The sequence below is a fragment of the Thecamonas trahens genome (genome assembly GCF_000142905.1).
Source record: "Thecamonas trahens ATCC 50062 unplaced genomic scaffold supercont1.30, whole genome shotgun sequence".
NCBI lineage: Eukaryota > Apusomonadida > Apusomonadidae > Thecamonas > Thecamonas trahens.
The window spans coordinates 333919-355640 of record NW_013657650.1 but is presented as its reverse complement, the minus strand read 5'-3'; the positions used below and the strand labels follow the sequence as shown (position 1 = coordinate 355640).

The following is a 21722-nucleotide window of genomic DNA, read 5'->3' as shown; positions in this document are numbered from 1 at the left end:
GCTCGTGCTCCGCAACAGCGCCACCACCACCGGCCACCTCACCCCGCCACCACCACCCCCCCCCCCCCCCCGCCCACCCACACCACCAACTCCTTCGCCACCAGCCCCCCGTCATGGCTGTTCTGTCCCAGTTCCTCACCTCGTTCTCGGCCGTTCTCACGGGCCTTGCCCTGGCGCCTCTGCTCTCTTCGTCCACCGCCAGTCTCGCCCACTCGGCCGCCCTCCTTGCCGCTGCCTTCCTTGTCCTCCTCATGGCCTCATCTCCCGAGGACCATGACCACGACCACGACCATAACCATGCCCATGCCCAAGACCAGGGCCATGCCCATGACCAAATCGTTAACCCATCTCGATCGCCATCATCACCGACTTCTGCCATCACTTCTAACTACAAGCCCGAGCCCAAGCCCAAGCCCAAGCCCAAGCCCGAGTCCAAGCCCAAGCCCGAGCCCGAGTCCGTGCCCGAGTCCAAGCCCATGCAAAAGTCCGAGCCTCTCGTCGATATCATTCCGCCCTCGGATGGCGAGGACGATGACAGTGATGATGAACGATCGTTTGCCTCCTCGCACTCGGGCGGAGACGATGATCTGTACTCGGATGTGATCCACTCAGACGATGGCTCCATGAGGGCACTGCCGGTTCCTCGAGACTCGGAGGCTGGCCTGTCTGTTGTTGAGGTCAAGCAGTGGCTGGCGTCACAGCCGCAGCTTGTGGCCGAGGTCACCCACCTCTCGGCAGTGTCGACCATCGACACGTCGGTGACCTGCCTCGAGCTCCACGCCAAGCTCGCCGGCGCAGTCCGTTCACTTTGCCGCGCCAGCGCTGTGGCGGCGTTCTACTACTCGCGCCCGCGGCGCGGGCTTGTTCCGGTCAAGACCGCCTTTCGCCCAACCAAGTGGCAGCTTGACGCCGGCATCGTCGGCGAGGTCATGCGGACCCGTCAGCCGGTGGTGGTTGATCAACCGATGGCTCACCCTGCCTTTGACGCTAACTCGGATTTTTACGGTCTCCATGATCCGCTGCCGACCGAGGCGTCGCCGCGGGCCATGATGTTTGTGCCAGTCTTTGAGCACGTGCCGTCAACCTCGGGCGCGCCGCCGGTCTCGCGGCTAGTCGGCGTCATCTACATGGTCCATGTTCACGAGCGGACCCCGTTCTCACAGCTCGAGATCGCCGACATCTCGCTCCTCGCCAGCCACATCGGTCCCATCTTTGAGCGCATCATTGCCAAGGAAATGTCCGAGAAGAAGCGGCGGGTCTCGGTCTCTTGGCGGTCAGCGACGCAGACGGCTTTGCTCATGGAAAAGGTGCAAGAGTCAGAAGAGAACGCAACCGCGCTCCTTGATGTCATCCAGCACATTTTCTCCGAGCTCCGGCCCGACGAGCTCATCGCCAAGATCATCACCAACGCTCGCCGACTCCTCCGCGCCGACGGCTGCTCCGTCTTTCTCAAAGACGACGAGGAGCTCTACGCCAAGGTCTTTGAGACGCTTGGCTCGCCCAATGGCGCCGACAGCTCTGCCTCGCCGGCGCTCGGCGGCGGAGCGTCGACCACGTCGGCGGGGCTTGTCCGCGACGGCGCCGAGATCCGGTTCCCGATCACGGCCGGCATCGCCGGTGCAGTGGCGTCGACCGGCAAGCTCGTCAACATCCCGGACGCGTACGCCGACCCGCGGTTTAACCCCGAGGTTGACAAGCGGACCGGGTACCGGACCCGATCCATTCTCTGCGCGCCCATCCTCGACCAGGAAGGTAAGCTCTTGGGTGTGGCGCAGCTGGTCAACAAGTGCCCGCGCTCCAGCGCCGGCGGCCCGGTCCCGTTCTCGGCGTCTGACGAGCATCTGCTCGCCGGCTTTGCCATGTTCTGTGGCATTGCGCTCCACAACGCGACCATGATGGAGCGTGTCGAGCAGTCGGAGCAGCGTCACAAGGTTGCGCTCGAGCTCATCTCGTACCATCTGACCGCCAATGAGGACGAGGTGGCGCGTCTTGTGGCGGCGACCATCGAGGATGCCAACTCGCAGCTCTTTGCAGGCATGGATAGCTTTGAGTGGTCGCCGCGGCGGCTACTCGCTCTTGATGGGCTGGACCCCGCGGCGTCCGGCGCGCGACAGGCGTCGGCCATGGCCCACGTCGGCGCTCGGGCGTCCGAAGCGGTGCAGGCCTCGTTCCGGCTTGTCGTCCGCATGTTCCTCGACCTCGACCTGCCTGCTCAGTTTGACATACCGTACGAGGTCCTCTGCCGTTTTGTCATCACCGTCTGCCGCAACTACCGCGACGAAGTGCCGTACCACAACTGGTGGCACGCCCTCTCAGTCGCGCACACCTTTTACGTCATGGCGCGGACGATGCCCATTGCGCGCTTCCTCCTCCCGCATGAGGTGCTTTCCATGCTGGTGGCCACCCTCTGCCACGACATCGACCATCGCGGCAAGAACAACGCGTTCAACAAGGCGCAGTCGTCGCCGCTCGCCAAGCTCTACGGCTCGTCCGTCATGGAGCGCCATCACTTTTCCCACACCATGCTCCTCCTCCGCCACGAGTCGACCAACATCTTCTCCTCGCTCGACTCGGCGACGTACTCCCAGGTCCTCTCGCACATGAAGCACGTCATCTTGGCCACCGATCTCGAGCGCCACTTTCCCAACCTCGCCGCCTTTAAGCTCGAGCTTCTCGGCTCCGACTCGGGCTGCTACAATGTGCACAACGATCATCACCGTAAGATGCTCTCGGCGCTCATCATCTCGGCCTGTGATTTGTCGGCGTCGACCAAGCCGTGGGACATCCAGCACCCGGTCACCATGTCCATCTTTGAAGAGTTTTTTGCCCAGGGTGACGAGGAGAAGGCCACCGGCATCACTCCCATCCCCATGATGGACCGCGAAGTCGCCAACATCCCCGAGCTCGAGCTCGGCTTTATCGACTACGTCGCTGCGCCCACCTACACCGCCCTCGCCGATCTTGTTCCAGAGCTCGCCCCCCTTGTCGACGGCGTCTCTTCCAACCGCCAAGTCTGGGACCAGCTGCACAACGAGGGTACCGAGCTCCATGAGCTCGGCGATGCCATCGAGATGCCCACCCATCTCCCAACTCTGTGATAAACACCTGAACGCCCCCGCCCCGACCCGCTCCCCGATAATATACCCCCAAAAAACCCCCCATCTCCCCACCTCCCACAAAAACCGATGGAACCGGCCTCAGACGTCACATGCGCGCAGCGACCGAGCCGAGAGCCACTGCGACACGCAACCAGCGACGAGGTCAGCGACAGCACCTCGACCAACCCGCACACCCATCCACACCCATCCACACCCATCCACCCACATACATACACATACATACATACACCCGCCATGAACCGAGGACACAGCACCCGTCCTTTCGCCCCCGCCCTCGCCCTTGCATTCACCCTCGTCCTCGCCCTTGCCCTCGCCCTCGCCGTCTCCGCCACGGGCACTCTGCCAGCAGCTGCTACTGACCAGGCTACTGACCAGGCCTCCGACAGCGGTGACACACTTGACGAGCTGGATGTTATGGACAGTGGCAGGTACATGACTGATGATGCTGGTGTCGATAACCGTGATGAGCTGTCGGAGGAAGACATGGCCGCTATCGAGGCTGAGTTTGCTGCCGCAGAGGCCTTGCTCATTCGGGCCCATCGCGGCGAACGATGGCTGCTGGGAAAGGCAAAGAAGGGCTTTGAGGCCATCGTGGCAAAGGCTAATGCTCACGTGCCCTCGCTCTATGCTCTGGGTGACATTGCCCTTCGCTCTGGCCATGCACTCGAGGCTCGCGATCTGGCTCAAGCCATTCTTGTTAACGATCCCTTCCACATCGATGCCTATCGCATGTACGCCTACGCCTCGACGCCATCACCCGACAAGGTCTTTGCCCTCTCTCGCTACCTCGACCTGCTCGGCGGTCGCGCAGAGGCCGAGCCTGACGCTGGTCACGACGCAGACGACCCGGTCGCCCGCTACGATCTCGCTGCCACCCTCATGGCCCTGGGTGACTTTGAGCAGGCGCTCGAAGGCTTTCGCGCTGTCTTTGAGGCCTCACCTGACATCCTCATGGCCAAGTGGTCCGAGGCCATCGTCTCGCTTGCCCTCCACCAGCCCGACGACGCTGTCGACGCCCTCCACGAGCTCCTTGCCGTCGATGCCCACCACGCCTACGCCCACGCGCTCCTTGGCATCATTGCCGAGCGCCACCCGGACGCCGTCGGCTCACTCGGCCTCCCGCGCTTCTCGCAGCGGCCGCACGCCGTCGACGCTGCCGACCTCGCCGCCTACACTGGCTTTGTCCCGCCACCCGGCTGGACGCCGCCAACACTGCCGTTCCCCACCACCCGCGCCGACATGGACGCCTTTGTGGCCAACCATGTCGCCACCCGCAAGCCGGCCATCTTGGCCCTTCCCACCGTGTCCGACGGCTCGCCTGACTTTGCGCCGCTCGGCTGGAACTCGGCCACTGCAACCGAGCTAGACACCCACGCCATGGCCGCCGCCCTCGGCAACACCACCGTCACTGTCCAGACCTCGGCGCTCAACGAGCCCATCTCTGGTCTCGCTTCCATCATGGCTGCCATGCCCATGTCTGCCTACCTCGACATGCTCACCGACTCGTCCGGCCGCCTCGACGAGCTCTTCTTCTACCTCAATGTCCAACAGACCGGTCACGGCAAGTACTCGCCGCTTCTTGCGCCCTTTGAGGCCGACTTTCCCGTCCCGCCGCTCCTTGCCGATGCCCTCGGTGCAGACGTCGCCTCGGTCAACGTCTGGGCCGCTTACGCCACCTCGCCGTCGGTTGTCTTCAACTCGTCGCTCCACAACGACGAGCGCGACAACATGTACATTCTCCTTCGCGGCCAAAAGGCGTTCCGCGTCTTCCCCCCACAGCCGCCCTCGATCTCTACCCCCTCGGCAACATGGCTGCCTTTGACCGGACCTCCGGCAAGATCCGCTACTCCCGCCCCAACACCCGCGCGGAGCCGCTCTTCCCGCACTTTGCTGCCGTCCGCAACCCGTACGACGTTGACACCAACCGCTTCCCGCGCGCCGCAAACCTCCAGCCGGTCGACTTTACCTCGCACCAGGCCATGTCCTCTACCTCCCTTCTTCCTGGTTCCATCACGTCTCATCGCTTGCCGGCCGCGACTCGCAGTCCATCGCCATCAACTTCTGGTGGACGTACAAGCCCAAGCCGTAAACAACCCAGACTACGGCGACTACAGCTCGAGATCGTCGCGCGTCACAAAGTCGCCGTCGAGCGCCACGCAGTTGCGGATAGCATAACGGAGTCGCGACGCCGCAACCTCCCAAGACGAAAAGTCGGGCAGGAACAAAAGCGAGAAGCATGTCCGCGCCGTCGGCAGCGCAGCATCCTGTTGCCGCGCCCGGTCCTTCTCATCGCTAGCACCGGCCCCGCCCTTGGCCGCCTCGATCTTGAGCGACTGCGGCAACTTCTTGGCATTGCGGGAATTCGCGACCGCCCGCACACAAACCGGAGGAACATCCGCAGCTCCTCCTGCGTAAAGTCCTCCAGCGCCCGCCAAAAGTGCACCACTCGCGGCGCAGCCTCGGACAGCTGGATGTACACTGTCGACGCCTTGAGCACTTCCAGGTCGATGACAGACGCTCCGCACACCAGACCCCGCACCTGCTGCCACGTGAAGAGCTCCAGCATGCTGAGCGGAACAACGGCCGCCACGCCTGCACGGATCATCTCCGTCGGCAGCACAGACTCGCCCAGCCGTGCCTGAAGCACAAGCTCGGTCCACTCCGGCACACGCTCCGGTGTCAGCTGCACCTCGCTCCCACCCTCCACAAGCTCCACAGTGCGGCCGTCGGAGAGCGTTGTCTCGAACCGCTCGTCAAACACGCTCACAAACGCCTCGGTCGAGTCCACTGTCTCCGCAAGCTGTTGCGTTGACGAAATCATCGTCCCCACAACCGTGTCGATCGCATCCACGTCCGATGCGTCCGGCTCGATGCCTGCCAGTTGCTTCCAGAACAGCGACGGGAGCATGAGGTCGAGCTTCTCATCCGACCGGATCGCCAGCCCAATGAGCCGCCCCAGCGCGGTGCACACCACCATGTCGCTCACGCTCAGCTTCGACTTGGGCGCAACCACAAAGTTCTCGCGACCAGAGCCCACGCCGTGCACCTGATTGGGCGACGGCACAAGCAGCCCAAACATGCCTGCTGCAAGCTCCTCACACATCATCGCGATAGACTCGCGGTACAGCCCGCCGCCGTCCTGTGAGCCCTCGCCCACAAACGACACCACCCACGCCCGCCCGTTGGTGCGAAGCGCCGCTGCGCTCGAGAGCAGCGTCGGCACAAGCTGCCCCAGCACGCTCTTCATCGGGTCAACCGGCTTGCCGAGCTTGATCGCCTCGCGCGCCTTCAGCGAGTGCCCACGGTTGATCGTCACCTTGCCCGCCTCCTCCGTCTCACGCGACGCAGCCAGCGCCGCCGAGAGAAGCTGCGACTTGGTCGACTCAAACAGCACCCCGCGTAGCTGCCGGGTCGTCTCCACAACCCGCGCCGCACTGCCCGAGAGCTGCCGCTTGCGCGACAGGTCTGCCACAGGCACCACAGACCCAAGCACGTCGTTCGCCGCGCTCACAATCTCAAACAGCGCCTCCAGTCCCGCGTGGCCCGCGCTGCCCAGAAGATCCTCGAGCTCCAGCGCGGCATCGCCAGGCAGCCCGGTCAGCGCCTTGGCCACAAGCTCGCTGTTGCCCATGTCCGTCCGTGTCACCTCGCGCGAGACCCGCGCACGCATTAGCGTCACAACCTGGTTCACAAGCTCAAGCAGCCGCAGCGGAGCCTGCTCGAGCAGCGTGTCCAGCCGCGCGAGCGCGGCCTCCACGCGCTCCACGCCTACAAACGCCTGTAGCGCAAGCGCCCGCCGCCCGCCGCACACACGTGCCGCCACCCATCCGCTGCTCACGCTGCGCGGCAGACTCTCGACGCTAGTCTCGTGCACCGCAACACAGCCAGACGCACTCTCGCACTCGATTGGCCACTCGCCACTGGCCACCTCGCCCAGTCCAGTCGCCTCGTGCACGGTCACCCGGCCACTGCCAGACGCGACCACAACCACAACGCGTGATCCCTCCTCGACTTCGGCCCCGAACACTGTCCACGCCTCGCTGCAGCTAACTTCAAACACCACGTCGAGCCCATCGCCACGCACAACACTGCCGGCGGGCTCACACGCCACCTGGTTATCGATCACAACGACACGTGCCACGTTGCTCGCGCCGACTGTCTCGTACTCAGCAACCGTCGGCGCCTCGGCTGCAAGCGTCTTGAGCGCAAGCGCGAGCTCGGCCTTGGCCTGCAGGTTTCGTTGCAACATCGCGCTCGGGGTCATCGAGCCCAGGCCGCTCGAGAGACCATCCGCTTCAAGCTCCGCCGCCAGCTCGGTCAGCCAGCTCCCGTGCCGGCCGGCCACAGGCAGGCCACCGACATGCGTCACCACGCTGCCGAGCACAAAGTACAGCTCACGCTGAAGCGAGCCCGGTGCAAGCCGTGCCGCCTGCGAGAGAACTCGCGCAAAGGCCACTGCCTTACCCACGCTTGCCACGTCCGCAAACGTCGTCCCGGTCGCCTCGGCACACGCCACCGCACTCGCCGCCAGCCACAGCGCGCCCTTGCCAGTCGGGAGCGTCACATGCGCGCTGTCCATCGCCGACGACTCGCAGAGCAGTGCCTCAAAGGCAAAGCCCTGCGGCGCACCGCGCGTCTTCGCCACAGGCAGCTTGTACTCAAATCCGGCACACGGCAGCACAACGTCAATAAAGTCACCACACGTGACGTCAGTCGACGCCGTCGACGGCGCTCCGCCGGCACCCTCGACCTCCAGCAGGAGCCGCTGCGACGCGCTCGCGGTCGACCGATCCTTCCCCTGCATTTGGAACAGCTCCAGCGCGCCGCCCTCAACGTTAACCTCGGGCGCAAAGGAGACGAGCGTGAATCCGCCGTTCGCGCCATCAAGCTCCACAGCATGGATCCCCCGTGAGTTGGGCCCGACAAACGACATCGACTCGGCCGCGTACCGCGGCATCCTCGCTGACCGCTCCGCAGCAAGCTCCTCCGCACTTGGCCATTGCTCCAGCGCCTCAGCCACAACAGCCTCGCCAGACGTCACCGCGACCGTCGGGTACAGATGCTCCCACCCACTGCCGACAGCGTGCTTAATCTCCGTCCCGTCCGGAAGGACCCACCGAAGCGTTCCGCTGAACTCACCCTGCTCATCAAGCTCGAGTCCGCAGTACACAACCGATCCAACCCGTCGCGTCGGCGTAAACTTGGTCAGCTTCCGCTCCGGTCCCGTGTAGGCAAACAGCTTGCCGTCGTCCATGTGGTACGCCACAGAGTTGCGCTCCCATCCCGGGTACGCCTTGACGTTGTAGTCGGCTGATGCCACGCCCACTCCCACAGCGCCTTCGGTACCGCGGTCGACAAGCGTGACTCGGAACACAGGGCTCGCCACAGAGAGCGGCGAGCCAAACTGCGCCATGCCCGCCCCGGTCGAGGCCGACCGGATGCCGCTAGAGCTGACAGCCACCCTCTCACCGTGCCGTTTGACCAGCTCTGCGTCCTGTGCCACACTCGGTGGCAGCGCGCTGCGCATAAGCTCCACATACGCTCCAAGGTACGAGCCGGCACGCTCCATCACAGCCTTCACATCGCCGCCCTCCTGGAGCACACGCGTAGCCACCTGCCGGTGCTGAACGGAATCAATGGCTGCCAACCCAAGAACAACGCACTCGTCAATCTCCATCGGAGCCACGCCAGCGTCCGAGAGGGCTGTCGCCGCAGTCGACGACACGCACGTGCCGAGCACAAACTGCGCGTGCTCATGTGCCGCAAGCACAATCGCTAGCTCACGTGCACCCCACACGTTGGCAGAAAACACCACCTTGTACAGCTCAAGGTACGCCTCCTCCGGCCGTCGTGGTGTCGGTCCGGACACACGAACCCGCATCGGCACGTTCCACTCGAGCACAGACGGCGGAATGGCCGCAGAATCCAGCCCAATCCCGCTCAGCTCCATGCACGAGTCGCCCACAAGTGCCACGCTGTCAGTGCCGCTGTTGCTCGAGCTTGCAGCCTCACCGCCACTCCCAGCCTCGGTCCGACGCACACTCCCAGCGCCACCATGTTCAGCTCCTTCGCTTGCAGCTCCGCCATTGTCGGCTTCTGCCTCGCCCTCGCCCCGCTCGTTGCTTTCGCCGCTCTGGCACCCATTCCAGGTCGGCGGCGATGCCAACACCTCGGCTGCACCCTGGAGGAACTGCACAGAGCTGTGCGCCTGCACAAACCCAACAATCGGCTCCATGTCGATCGCGCCCGGCGCCAGCCATGATGCATACGAAAGGTCCAGCGCCGCCAGCCGCGCATCTGTCGCAAGCACCATCGCCACAACAGGCGGGACCTCCGGGTCAGTCGCCAGCTGCTGGAACGTCGCAGCCCGCTCCATCGCCAGCCGCACAATCATCGACTGTGTCTCGTCGTCAAGCTCAGACTCGGGCGTGTGGGCCCGCAGAATGAACGGCACCAGAACCGTGGCAAACATGACGTTCGGGTCCTCAACATGCTCCAGCGCCAAACTCATAAACGTTGCGTACACAGACATGGGCTCCTCGTCCATCATCCGCGACAGCAGCGACATGACCTCCTCCGGCGGCCCGTCAAAGTTGACCCGCAACAGCGCTAGCCGCTGCATCGCAGCCAGGCGCACAGACGGCGAGGCCTTGGCATACAGCGCCTCCACACAGGCCATCCGCGACTCGACATCAGGCGCAGCCGCAATCTGGATCTGCGAACCAGGCATGAACCAGAGCTTGTACATCAACTCCAGCGCCGACCGCCCATCCTCGTCCACGTCAGAGTGCACATCGACAAACGCATCGATCCGCTCGTTTTCGGTCATGCCCTGCAGCTGCTCCGCCATCTCCGCTCGCTCCTCCTCCGAGTTGGCATCGCGCATAGAGCGCTCCACCACTACATTCAGCAGGTGGTTCCGCTTGATCACATAGTGGGTGCCCTCAAATCTCACCAGCTCTTCGATCGAAAGCGTGCTCGGGTCGACCTCGACAGGTGCCTCGGCCTCAGCCTCGACTCGTGCCTCGGCCTCGGCCGAGACCTCGCGACCAGCCTCCGCCTCAGCGTCGTCCAGGACCGCGGCTCCGCTCTCGTCAGCAATCACACTAGACTCGGCACCCAGTTCGGCGCTCGACGCCGCATCCGCCGCCGTCGTTGAGACCTGGACCGAAGACATGGCAAACTCGGCCCATGCTTCGCCGCAGCTAGCGGCCTCCATGCTCCGCGAGAGCTCTGTCACCAGCGGCGCAAGCACAGCTGACTCGTCGATCGTCGCCGACGCTTCCGCCGCTGCAGCTCCCAACTCGAGCAAGTTGATGCACTCGCGGAACGCAGCAAGGTCCACAACTGCAAGTGGGACCTTGAGGTCAAGCGCATCAAAGACGGCACCAGACTCGGAGTAGCTCGCTGGATCCGCCACAGCGACCACCACTGCCCGCGCACCGGCGCTGGCTGCAGACTCGCCAATCGCGCCCAGAGCCTCCGCCTCGGGCGCAGTGTCGTGGCCGTCAAATACCACCACCGCCACGCCTCCCTTGGTCGCGCCCACTTGTTGCCAGCCACAAGCACAAACTGCCCGCTCAGTCGCTTGCCGACATCAATCTTGCCCAGTCCTGCCGAGTGGAGGCTCGCCACAGACGTGCCCGCCAGCGCCTTGGGCGCCTCGAGCTCAAGACTCAGTGAGCTTGCCGCCACTCCGCCAAACACCGACTGCAGAGCAGCCTGCATGGCTGCAGGCGACGACAACGAGTTGTTCGTCTCCATACCCTCACGAATCGCAGCGTTGACAAGGCCAACCACAAACCGAAGGCCATCGACCTGTCCGTTCTCAAACGTCAGGCCTGCAATGAGCGAATCCGCCTCCTGAGGCGACGACGAGTACAGTCGGATGTCGTCGGCAGTCACAAACCCGTCGTGGTCCATGTCCATCATCTGGAACTGCATGCCCAGGTTCGAGATGTCAGACGGCGCCATGCCCACCGACGATGTCAGGCGGGTTGCCTCGTCAAGCACGTCTGACTTTTGGCCCTTGACGTGCGCCACACTTCCGCGCACCTTCTCCGCGTTGGCGTGCAGCGTCGGCAAAAGCTCGTGTGCGTGCATCACCCACTCCGTCTGCACCTCGCGGGCAGGCAGGTACGACGGCCGCTGCGCGAGCTCCCGTGCCGCCTTGGCCACCTCCGCAATCTGTGCACTGTCCCCGCTCGCGCTCAGTCGCGAAAGGCTCTCCGTCGTCGGAAGCAGAGCACACAGCACCGCAAGAATCCGCTCCCGCAGCCAGAGTCCCGCCAATGACACAACCCGCCCACCAGATGTCATACTGACAAACAGCGAGAGCAGCGCCTTTGGCACCGGAAAGTGGTTGGCGGTCACAACAGGCTTGATCACCGTGAGCACGTCCATCAGCTCGATCGTCTTCTCGCCGCTCGGGAACATGACCTTGGCTGTGCGCTCGGCCCCGGTACCCTCCACGTCGATGACGGTCCCGTACTTGGTCGACGCATCCTCCCGTGACAGAATGCGCACATGCGCACCCGGATACACTACCTCAGGCAGCGGAGCAAGGATCGTCAGGACCGTCGTAAGCTCGGCGTCTGCGCACATCGACTCGACATCGCGCGCCTCACTCGCCAGCTCGAGCACACGCTCCATGCCAGGAGACGAAGCCAGGCTTGCCAGCGACGCCTCCAGCAGCTTGCGCACATGCCGCGAGAACGGCGAGCCGGCAAGGAGTGAGCGGAAAAGCTCTGCGAGCGCATGGAGGAGCGACGGCGTCGACCGCACATCGTCACTAGCCTCGTCTTCGACTTCCTTGCCCTTCGCCGCGCCCTTGGCTGCCGCAACTGCGCTCGCACCGTACCGCTCCGCGAGCGCGCACTTGATAGTCTCGGCGTAAAGTGTGTCCAGAACAGCGCTGACCGACGCCGACGATGCCGACGATGCCTCGAGCGCGTCGTCGAGCGTCGCCACCGGCGCCGCCACAAACGTCTCTGGCCGCGCCAGCGGGAGCAGCGCTTGCAGGACATGGACCGCAACCTGTTTGGTCGCGCTCGCCACAGCCTCGCTCTGGATGAGCGACACCGTGAGCGCGAGGAGCTGCGATGAGAAGAGCAGTGCCTGCATCGCCGGTGACCGTGACAGCGAGTACATCAACGAGACAACAGCACACAGCTGGGTATCGCTCGCCGTTGCCCCAGCTTCGAGTGCCGCGAGCTCCTTACGGATCCACACCCCCATGTGGCGGATGAGCTTGGCCCGCGGATCGCGTGAAAAGTTGTCCGCCATGCCCGGCTCTGGCCGCGGCGTCTCCGAGACCGGCGTCGAGGCCGCAGGCGACGGGCCAGCCGACGAGCCGGAAGAGCCGGGCTCTGAGAGCCCCAGCTGTGGCCCAGTACCGGCCTCGTTCCTCGTGCTCGACGCATCGTCGACGCACTGCAGCATGAGGAAGGCAAAGAGCATCCATGCCGCGGTCGTTGTCGCCTTGTTTGCTGCCGGCGTGTTGTGTGCCAGCTGCCACAGGTAGTCTAGCACGCCCGAGGTGAGAATGAACGCACGGTCCGCCGTCCGAATCCCGGTCGAGAGCAGACGGAACGTGATCCGCTGCAGCGGCGTGAGCGACGTCAGGTCTGACAGCTCGCTCACCGGCGGCAGTGACGAGAACAGCGTCTGCAGCAGCGCCTGGTGAGCCTGCACAATCGCCATTGACAGCGACGCCGAGCTCCCGTTAATGTGGTCCAGTACATGCGGCACCGCCCGTGACGACGGCGTCGGCATCGAGTGGAACGCATCGGCCACAGCCTTGAGCACAAGCTCGTGCGACGCCGGCGGCGGCATTGGCGACAGGCTCAGAAGGCGCCCAAGGTACTGAAGTGCAGCAAGCCGGATCCGTCCGCGGACAGAACGCAGCACCACCGCCGACGACAGCGACTCGAGATCGTCGGCAGAGCCGGAGAAGAGGAATAGGCGCACGTTGACCTCTAGTGTCGAGAGTGTGGACGGGAGCACAGCCGAGGCCGTCGGCGCAGTCAGCGTCGTTGCCGACCCATCCGCCGGCCCGGGCCCAGTTGCGCTCGGCGTCCGCAGCCGCTTCCACATCGAGATAGTCCGCAGTGAGCTCCGCAGCTTGTTCCACTTGGAGCCCTTGCCCACCGCAGCTCCGGCGGCCGCCGCCGAAGGTGACGCCGGCACAGCAGGCGTCTCTGGCTCGTCGGCCTCCACAGCCGACGTCGTTGTAAACGGTGCCATGGAGAGTACAAACTGGATCCGCGCAATGAGGTCCGGCGTCAGTGTGTCGGCATCTGCCGATGAGCTGGCCTCGTCGCCGCTCCCGCCAGCCTCGTGTGACGCAGCAGACGCAATGCCGAGCTCGCGCTTGCGGAAAAACGCCGTGTCGCACAGCGCCTTGACAGTGGCAATAATGGCCACCGCGTCGCTCGGTAGCGCGACGCTTCCAGTGCTGCTTGCAGCCTCAGGCGGCGGCGTGCCGGGCGCCGCGATCTGGACTGAGAGATTCGGCCGCTTCCGCTTGCTCTTGGTCTTGTCGCCGGCAACGCTCGCGTCGTCGTCAGCGGACGCCGTTGCGCCGACGCTGCTGACTTCAACTCGCGCTCGCACGGCAGCCAGGAATCGCGGGACCGCAACCGAATGGACAAGGAAGAGTGCAAGGAGTGGGTAGAAGAGCGGGTCGGCGAGATACACCTCGGGCGCGGCGCGCCGGCTCACAGCAATCTGCGAAGCCTCGGCCGCTAGGTTCGACAACACTTCAAGCACCAGCTTGCGCGTGGCAGCAAGAAGCGGCGAGTGCTCCTCCGGCGCCGGGTACGCAGCCAGCTCGTCGACGTACTCTTGCTCCGACGGCGAGAGCGAGGCCTGGGTGATCATAGGCATCGACGCTGCGGGACTCGGTGGGAGCTCATCAAGCAGTGTCGGTGGCAGTGCCGCAGATTTGAGAGCGGCTGCAATCGAGTCGCTGTCCATGTCGGCGAGCGTCCGCAGCGAGCCGGCACGCATGAGGTTCGAATCGAGCCAACGCGCGGCGGTTTGCTCCTGGTCGGTCTTGGGCAGCGAGACAACCATGCGGCCGAGCCCAGTCCCGATCTGGTGCGCCACGGCGGCGGTGAGCTCTTCCAGCCACGAGAGAGGCGATGGCTCGTGTTCTGCGATCGAGTAGATGGTGGCGTGCCAGCCCCAGGTGGCAGTGGCAAAGATGGTCCGCTGGTAGACAAAGTTAACAACGTCGCCGGTCACTACCACGCCGTCACGCGGAAACCGGTTCGGCTCAAACTCGAAGACCACGTCCTTGCCGGCAGTCGGCTCACTCCGTGAGTTGGTAACAAAGAACCGGCCCTCCGAGTCGAGCGTCGACGCGCGGTGGAACTTGATCAGCAACGCCTTGGCTCCGGGCACCTTGACAGGCACCACGTCCTCCTGAGTCTCGGACGAAATAACAATCGGGTGCGACGACGCAACATACCGCATCGACGAGACGGCCACCACAGTGTCGCGAACAGGTGCCGGCGGCGCCTTGGCTGCCACAAGTGTCTCGTAAAGCGCCTCGAGCGACGGCAGGAGCGGCGCAATGTGTGCAAATGGCTTGCCCAGGAACGAGAGTCCGACCACGAGCTCACGGGTGAGGTGAACGGTAGCGGGCAGCGGCGACGCCAGCGACGCCGCCCCGTCAGCCACAAGCTCGCGAGTTGCTTCTGTGAGGAGCTGAACGAGGAGGACAAGGAGCTGGCGCAGAGGCTCGGCAGACTCGGTCTTGGACATGCCGAGCAGCACAGCCTTGATGGCGGTCCAGAGGAGCTTCTCAGCAGCCTCGGCCATGGCCGGCTCGTCTGCCCCGAGCAGACCGACTGCAGCAGTAATGACCTGACCAGCGGTCTGTGTCGTCTCAGAGGAGGACGCAGCAAGATCCGGGAGTGCCATAGCGTCAACGAGTTCAAAGATGACAGTGCCCGCAAGTGCCGGGACCAGTCGTGCATCGCTCGGCCCGGGCGCGGGCAGCGAGCCAGGCGGCGTTGTGAGGAGCGCGGCAAGCGCGGCAAGCTTGTCGTCGAGCTGCGGATAAAAAATGGCGAGCGAGGCAACGACAACAGCAGTTGCCGACGCCACCATGTGCTCGGCGAGCTTCGGCGCCTGGGCCGGGAGGCCGGCCGGATCGGTCCACGGAAGAACGGCGGCGACGAGTGCGGCGATGGCGTCCTTGTCAGCCTCGGGGTCCGGCGGCGGCGTGGTCGTGTCCGACTCGTCCTCGCTGAGCTCGGGCGCCTCGACAAGCGCAACAAGTGTCCCTGTGTGCTGGGCGAGGAGCGAGAGCGCCGAGTGGACGAGCGCGTATGAGGCCGGTGGCGAACCGTCGGCTCCCGGTGCGACAAGCGCGGTGAGAAGCGCACGGACGGCCCGCGGCTTGTCGACCGCAAACGCCGTCGGCGGCGACGGAATCAGGTCAAGCGTCGACGAGATGTACGCCTGGTTCTCGTTGATCGACGACATGAACGAGGCGTACGCAACGTGGGCGAGCACCTCGGCAGCAAGATGGGTCGCGAGTGAGGTCGACGGCTCGGCCTGGAGCTGCGCCACGTTAGCGGCAAGGAGCTGGGTCGAGGTGAGCCCGCGCTCGCGGGCGGCCGGAACAAAATTGCTGCGGTTGGTAATGTCCGGGATGCCCGAGCCGGTGGCGGTCGGCGTCGCCCGCAGCGCAATGTGCTTGTAGACCGAGAGCGTAGCCGCATTGTACCGCCACAGCAGTGAGTTGATTGGATCGTAGGCGACGGCGTGCTCACGTGAAAAGCCCGACCGCGAGATCGTGGCGTACATGTACGGATCGCCCATGGGCGCCGACACGTCGCCCGGCTGCAGGAGCATGCCGTACATGACAGCGAGGCCTGGATCGCACGTGTTGAGCGGCATGCCGATGTAGTACGGGATGTTGAAAATGAGCACCACTCCGTCGGTGTACATTTGGGTCTCGGCACAGAGATTGTCGGGAACGGTCCACGGGGTGACGATCTTGACCGGGGCCGAGAGTGAGGCCGACTTTGGCGGCAGGATACGCGCCGTGAGCGACGGAACGTGGGTTGCGTAGCCAAAGAACCGGTAGGTCCCGCCGTGGGTGAGCGATGCCGGCGAGTTGCACGAAGAGGTGCGGATAAAGTGCTCTGGCCCATGGTTGGGCGTGTACGAGAGAATGAGATGCTTTTCGGTCGAGGCAAAGCCAATGCAGTCGCCGGCCTTGACGTCGACGTACTGGTTGCGGAGGAAGCGGATGCCGTTGATGCCCACAACTGCAGAGCACGATGACTGGTACACGAGGTCGTAGAGATCGGGATCCTTGGTTGGCCGGTAGATCTGGAGCCAGAGCGTGCCTGCGCGGTGGCAGTGGAACCGCCAGCCAGAGAGCCGCCCGTCGCGCTCGATCGGGCAGCCGAGGACGATCCCGACGTTCCACGGCGACGACGCCGACGAGTCCTCAAAGCACGAGTCGCGCTCCATGACCGAGGGCCCGACATAAGTCGCGCCAGTGGTATGCCTCCCGAGCGGAATGCGCCGGACCAGCGTCGGCGCGGCGGCCGTAGCGTCGAGCTCGTGGACAACCACCGTCTTGGGCGCCGGGCTCGTGGTCACGTCGAGCACGGTCTCGGAGGCGAGGAGCTTGGTCGGCGCCACTGCGTACAACTTGTCCTCGCAGCCCATGAGGCCTGGGCGTGGTGAGTCGGCTTCGAGCGGAAGCTCGACGCTTGCTCCAAGCTCGAGGCTCTCGGTGTCGACCTCAAAGTACGTCAACCGCGACGTGGCCGCCAGCGGCTCCGGCAGCGCAGCGCGAGTCTCGTCCGACGGGAAGAACAGAAGCTTGCCGCCGGCGTAGACAAGCTGCGAGCGAGTGCCGATACCGGAGCCGATGGAGGGGTTGGACGCGTACACCTTGCAGTAGAGCGTGCCATGCTCGCCAGAGCCGAGCTTGTGCAGGCCATGAATGTCGTGGATGTAGACGTAGGTACCGTCACACGCAATGGCGGACGCCCTCGAGGCGAGCACGGCGTCCCACGGCGCGGTCGTCAGGGAGGTGCGGGTCGCCGGGCGCGAGCCGATGGCCAGGATGTAGTCCGACTTGAGAAAGTCGAGGCGCGAGGCAGCGGTGGCGTTGGCGAGCGGCGTGAGGAACTCGTCGAGAACGTGGCTCGAGTTGAGGGTCGCTAGCGAGGCGTTGAGGGTCGGCGACGCCAGGATGGCGTGAACCGCCAGCAGCGAGCGCTCGAGGGAGCCCTGTCCGAGAGCAAGGCCAAACTTGAGCTGCAGCGTGTGCTGCAGGTTCTCTGGCGTTGTAGTCGGTGAGGAGAGCACAAAATCGAGCCAGGCGTCGATACAGGTGAGCGCGTTGGCCCACATCGGTGACGACGCGAGAGATGCGAGCGCAAGCGGCTCGAGCGTGGTCAGGATGTCGCGGAGTGAGGCAAGAATGACGGCGGTGAGACCCGGATCAGTTGCCGACGTCGTCTTGAGGAGAGTGAGCACGACGTTGAGGCCCATGTTGAGGACCGACTGCTGTGCCACCGTGAGCGTGTCGAGGCTGTCGTCCGTGGTGAGTTTGGGCGGCGACAGGAGTGATGCCGACGGCTCGGCCAGTGGCAGCGGAGTGTGCGGCTCTTTGGCAGCTCCGGGTGGCATCTGCGCCTTGCGCGGCGCCTTGCGGATGTCGATGGCCGAAGCGAGGGTGCGGAGGAGCTCGGCTCGAGCGGCAAGGACGTGGTCGGCGTGCGAGGCCGGCAAGTCCAGCAGTGTGTTGAGCGCAGAGTGGAGCGACTTGACAAAGTGCTGGTTGGACGAGTCGGCGAGAACATCCTTACGGGTGTCGGCCAAGTGGTTGGCCACCACGCGAGCAGCCTCCGGCGGGAGTTCATCCAGCGAGCGAGGTTGGAACGGCTCACCCTCGCGGTGCTCCACGAGCCGCACGCCTTCACCGATGAGAAACTCGGGTTCGGCCAGAAGCTGCGGCGTGACCCGCGCAAAGGTGACATACGACGGCGGCGGCATCTCATCGGTCGTTGTCGCCGCGCAGCGCTTGTAGTTGTCCGGCAGCTGGTCTCCACCAGTTTCCGCCTCGTTCTCCGCACCTTCGTTGCCATCATTCGCCGCATCATCATCGCCTCCATCGCCACCAGCAGCCGTCGGCCCGCCGCCGTCGCCGCCCTCACCGTCGCCGTCGCCATCACCAGCTCCATTGGCATGGTTGCTTGATTCGCCAGTGGAAGAAGAAACACCCGGCAAGCCGTCGTCACCACCAAGCCCATCTTGCCCTGCCGCTCCAGGCATCACCTGGCCCTCCTCAGCAACACCACCTGCCACAATGGACTCTCCGGTACGTCCCGTCTCCGTATGCGTGTTCTCCGCCATCCTGGATTTTCTCGTTTGCGAGACGGATGCCCCCAACTCCCACCCCCTCACGCCGCCGCCCTCCTGCCCGCTGTTGACGCTGCCGAATGTGGTCGCACGCGGCATATGGCGAAAAAAAAGCTCAGAGGGAAAGAAAAAAGGGCCCATCGACACGTGAAAGAAGAAACTGGAGGGCTCGATGATTTATTTAGGGAAGGGAGGGGGAGGGAGGGAGAAAAGGGCGGGGGGGGGGGGGGGGGGGTAGGTCGTAGCACGTTGGGGGCGTCGTCGACGTGCCTACGACTTGTTTTTGGTCTGATCTCGGGTGTCCTGACCTCGACGTCAGCACAACGTCTCAAGTGCACGCCTCTGGAAGGCGGGAGGCGCGATGCGATGCGCCCGATGGCGTGTTACTCTGTCTCGGTAGCAGCCTGATGCTGGCGCTTAGCGGCGGCAAAGGCGTTGCAAAGGAGGGTGGCGACGGTCATGGGCCCGACGCCGCCGGGCACTGGGGTGATGGCCGAGGCGACGGTGGAGGCAGAGGCGTAGTCGACGTCGCCGACCCAGCGGTAGCCCGACTTGCGCGACGGATCGTCCTTCTTGTTCATGCCGACATCGATGATGACAGCACCGGGCTTGAGCCACTCGCCCTTGACCATTTCCGGGCGGCCGACGGCGGCGACAACAATGTCCGCCCGCGAGACGTGGTCGCGGATGTCGGCGGTCCGCGAGTGGCAGATGGTGACGGTGGCGTTTGCCGCCATAAGCAAGAGCGCCATCGGCACGCCGACAATGTTCGACCGGCCGAGGACGACAGCGTTCTTGCCCTCAATCTCGACCCCCGACCGCTCCAGGAGCGTCATGACGCCCTTTGGTGTGCAGGCCACAGCGGCTGGCTCGTAACCACGCAGGGCCAGCGCGCCAAGGTTGGCCGGAGCAAAGCCATCGACGTCCTTCTCCAGCGAAATGCACTCGAGAACAGCAGCCTCATCCACGTGATCGGGCAGCGGGAGCTGGACGAGGATCGAGTTGACATCAGCATCGGCATCGAGCGCCGCCACCTGAGCCATGACCTCCTCCTGCGGGGCATCACCCACCATCTCGATCTTTGTCGAGCGAATGCCGACCTCTGCACAAGCCTTCATCTTCATGCGGACATAGGCATGCGAGTCCGGTCTGTCGCCGACCACCACCACCACCAGATGCGGCGCCTTGCGTCCCTCACCGCCAGCCAACCACTCGCCGACCTCGCCAGCCAGCTCCTCCCGAACTTGCTTGGCAATGGCCTTGCCGTCAATCTTAGCTGCCGTACTCTCGCTCATGGTGGAGTCGTGATGGGGTGAAGTGGTGGCCCTGACGCTGACGCTGGTGGTGGTGGCGGTGGCGGTGGCGGTGGCGGTGGTGGTACGTTGACGTGGCAGGCCACTGGTGAGCGGCGGTGGCGGCGACGGCGGGTGGGGGACAGACATGGGTGAAGAGGGCGATGTAGAGGCGCGGTGAGAGGAACAAAGTTTGCTTACGGGGCAACAAGGCAGAGGACGCTACACTTTGTGGTAGTTGGAGGTGACAAACGGCATGGGGACGTGGTGGGCGGGCTGGAGGGCGCGGCGGCCACGGATGGCGAGCTTGTCCAGCTGGGCGTCGGTGGCGATGTACGCCTGGGCGATGTTCTTGCCGAGCGAGGGCGACGGTGCGCCCGAAGTGACGACGCCAACCTCGACCTCGGTCTCGGCATTGACGACGACCGCGCCCTGACGGACGGGCGCACCGTCGACAATAAGGCCGCGGCGGAGGCGCGACGGGCCGTCGGCGAGCTCGCGGAGCGTCCGCTCGGCGCCGATAAAGTTGGCCTCATCCTTGCGGCGCTTGCCCACAAACCACGAGAGGTCGGCCTCGACAATCGACGTCGTCTCGTCGATGTCGTTGCCCCAGAGGCAGAGTCCGGCCTCGAGGCGGAGCGTGTCGCGGGCGCCCAGACCGGCCGGCGCGACCCGGTTGTCGGCGAGCAGGGCGCGAGCAAGGTCCTCGGCGTAGTCGTTGGAGACAAGGATCTCGAACCCGTCCTCGCCGGTGTAGCCGCAGCGGGTGGCGTGGACTGGCATGCCGTTGGCCAGTTCGAGCGAGCGGCCGGTCATAAACTTGAACTTGGGCAGGGCCTCTGCGTCGGCAGTGTCGAGCAGCGAGGCGAAGACGGCAGCAGCCTCGGGGCCTTGCAGCGCCAGCAGCGAGTGACCCTTGACCGGCTCGACTGCCACCGAGAGATCCTCGGCAAGCGCCAGTTGCTCCTCGATGTGCGAGAGGTCAGCGTCAAGCCGCGACGCGTTGACGACCACCATCAGCACGTCGTCGCCGTCGTCGCCACCGCCGTCGAAGCGCTGAAACATGGCGTCGTCGATGATGCCTCCGTCGGCGTTGAGAAAGGCCGAGAGCCTGCATGCGCCATCCTTGAGAATCTTGAGGTTGCCCGGCACCAGACGCTCCATAAACTCAGCCCGATCAGGACCACACACCTTGAGGACGCCCATGTGTGAGACGTCAAACAAGCCAGCCTTCTCCCTCACATGCAGGTGGGAGGCCTTGACCGAAGCCGAGTCATAGACCACAGGCATGGACCATCCAGCATAGTCCACCATCTTTCCACCAAGTTCAACATGAAGGTCATGAAGTGCCGTAGTATGGAGCCCAGCAGCAGCCGCAGCACCACCTGCTGCCCTTACTCCCGTCACCGCTCCCGTCTTGGTCGCCGTCATGCCCACTCCCATGCCAGTCACACCTCCACACACTGCGCCAGCAGCACGGCTCACAGCACCCATAACAGGTCGCACAGCTCGGAGCATGTTGTATGTAGTTGAGTCATACTGAGGTCGTGGGAGAGGGAGGGGGGAGGGAGAGGGAGGGGGAGGGGGAGGGGGGGAGGGGAGGGGGAGAGCGGGGGAGGGGCGGACGCGACACGAATTCGAAGGCGCAGAGGGAGCTGAGCTAGCCGAGTGGTTGGTTGGTGTGACAAGGGGGGGAGTTGGCCGGGACTACTCCTCCCCGACGCGTCGTGCACCTCGACTGCGCGGACCAGTTCCCTACGTACTAGCTCATGCACCCCGTTAGTTCTGCCTGGAAGAACAAACTGGATAGAGCCGCTGGCTGGTCCAAAGATGTGAGACCGCCATTGAGGGCGTGAGGATGGGATGATATGAGGTTGCCATGAGGAGAGCGATTACTGCGTGTGTGATCGCC

At 64.6% G+C, this 21722-nt stretch overlaps 4 protein-coding genes across 4 annotated transcripts in view; 2 read left to right on the top strand and 2 right to left on the bottom strand.

Annotated features, from left to right (window-relative positions):
* Positions 1 to 113: 113 nt before the first annotated feature.
* On the top strand, positions 114 to 3104 carry AMSG_06748 (cAMP and cAMP-inhibited cGMP 3',5'-cyclic phosphodiesterase 10A; the record flags this gene model as incomplete). The annotated part of the gene is made up of 2 exons (XM_013901344.1): positions 114 to 242; positions 396 to 3104. The coding sequence occupies 2 exons, from the start codon at positions 114 to 116 to the stop codon at positions 3096 to 3098; spliced, it is 2832 nt and encodes a 943-aa protein (XP_013756798.1). The 3' UTR covers positions 3099 to 3104.
* A 249-nt stretch (positions 3105 to 3353) lies between these two features.
* AMSG_06747 (uncharacterized protein) lies at positions 3354 to 5208 on the top strand (the record flags this gene model as incomplete). Its single annotated transcript, XM_013901343.1, has 3 exons — positions 3354 to 4883; positions 4958 to 5074; positions 5164 to 5208. 3 exons carry the CDS (start codon positions 3354 to 3356, stop codon positions 5206 to 5208), a joined length of 1692 nt encoding a protein of 563 aa, XP_013756797.1.
* Positions 5209 to 5227: 19 nt separating this feature from the next.
* Positions 5228 to 19813, bottom strand: AMSG_12010 (uncharacterized protein; the record flags this gene model as incomplete). Its single annotated transcript, XM_013901378.1, has 4 exons — positions 5228 to 5464; positions 5500 to 10653; positions 10683 to 18351; positions 18906 to 19813. 4 exons carry the CDS (start codon positions 19811 to 19813, stop codon positions 5228 to 5230), a joined length of 13968 nt encoding a protein of 4655 aa, XP_013756832.1.
* Positions 19814 to 20032: 219 nt separating this feature from the next.
* The window catches only part of AMSG_06744 (glycine cleavage system T protein), a gene marked incomplete at both ends in the record, with an annotated part of 3248 nt that continues 1558 nt past the window's right edge, over positions 20033 to 21722 (bottom strand). The window contains one exon of the mRNA XM_013901342.1: positions 20033 to 21040. Within this exon, the coding sequence (XP_013756796.1) occupies positions 20033 to 21040 (1008 nt within the window). The remainder of the gene's footprint in view (positions 21041 to 21722) is intronic.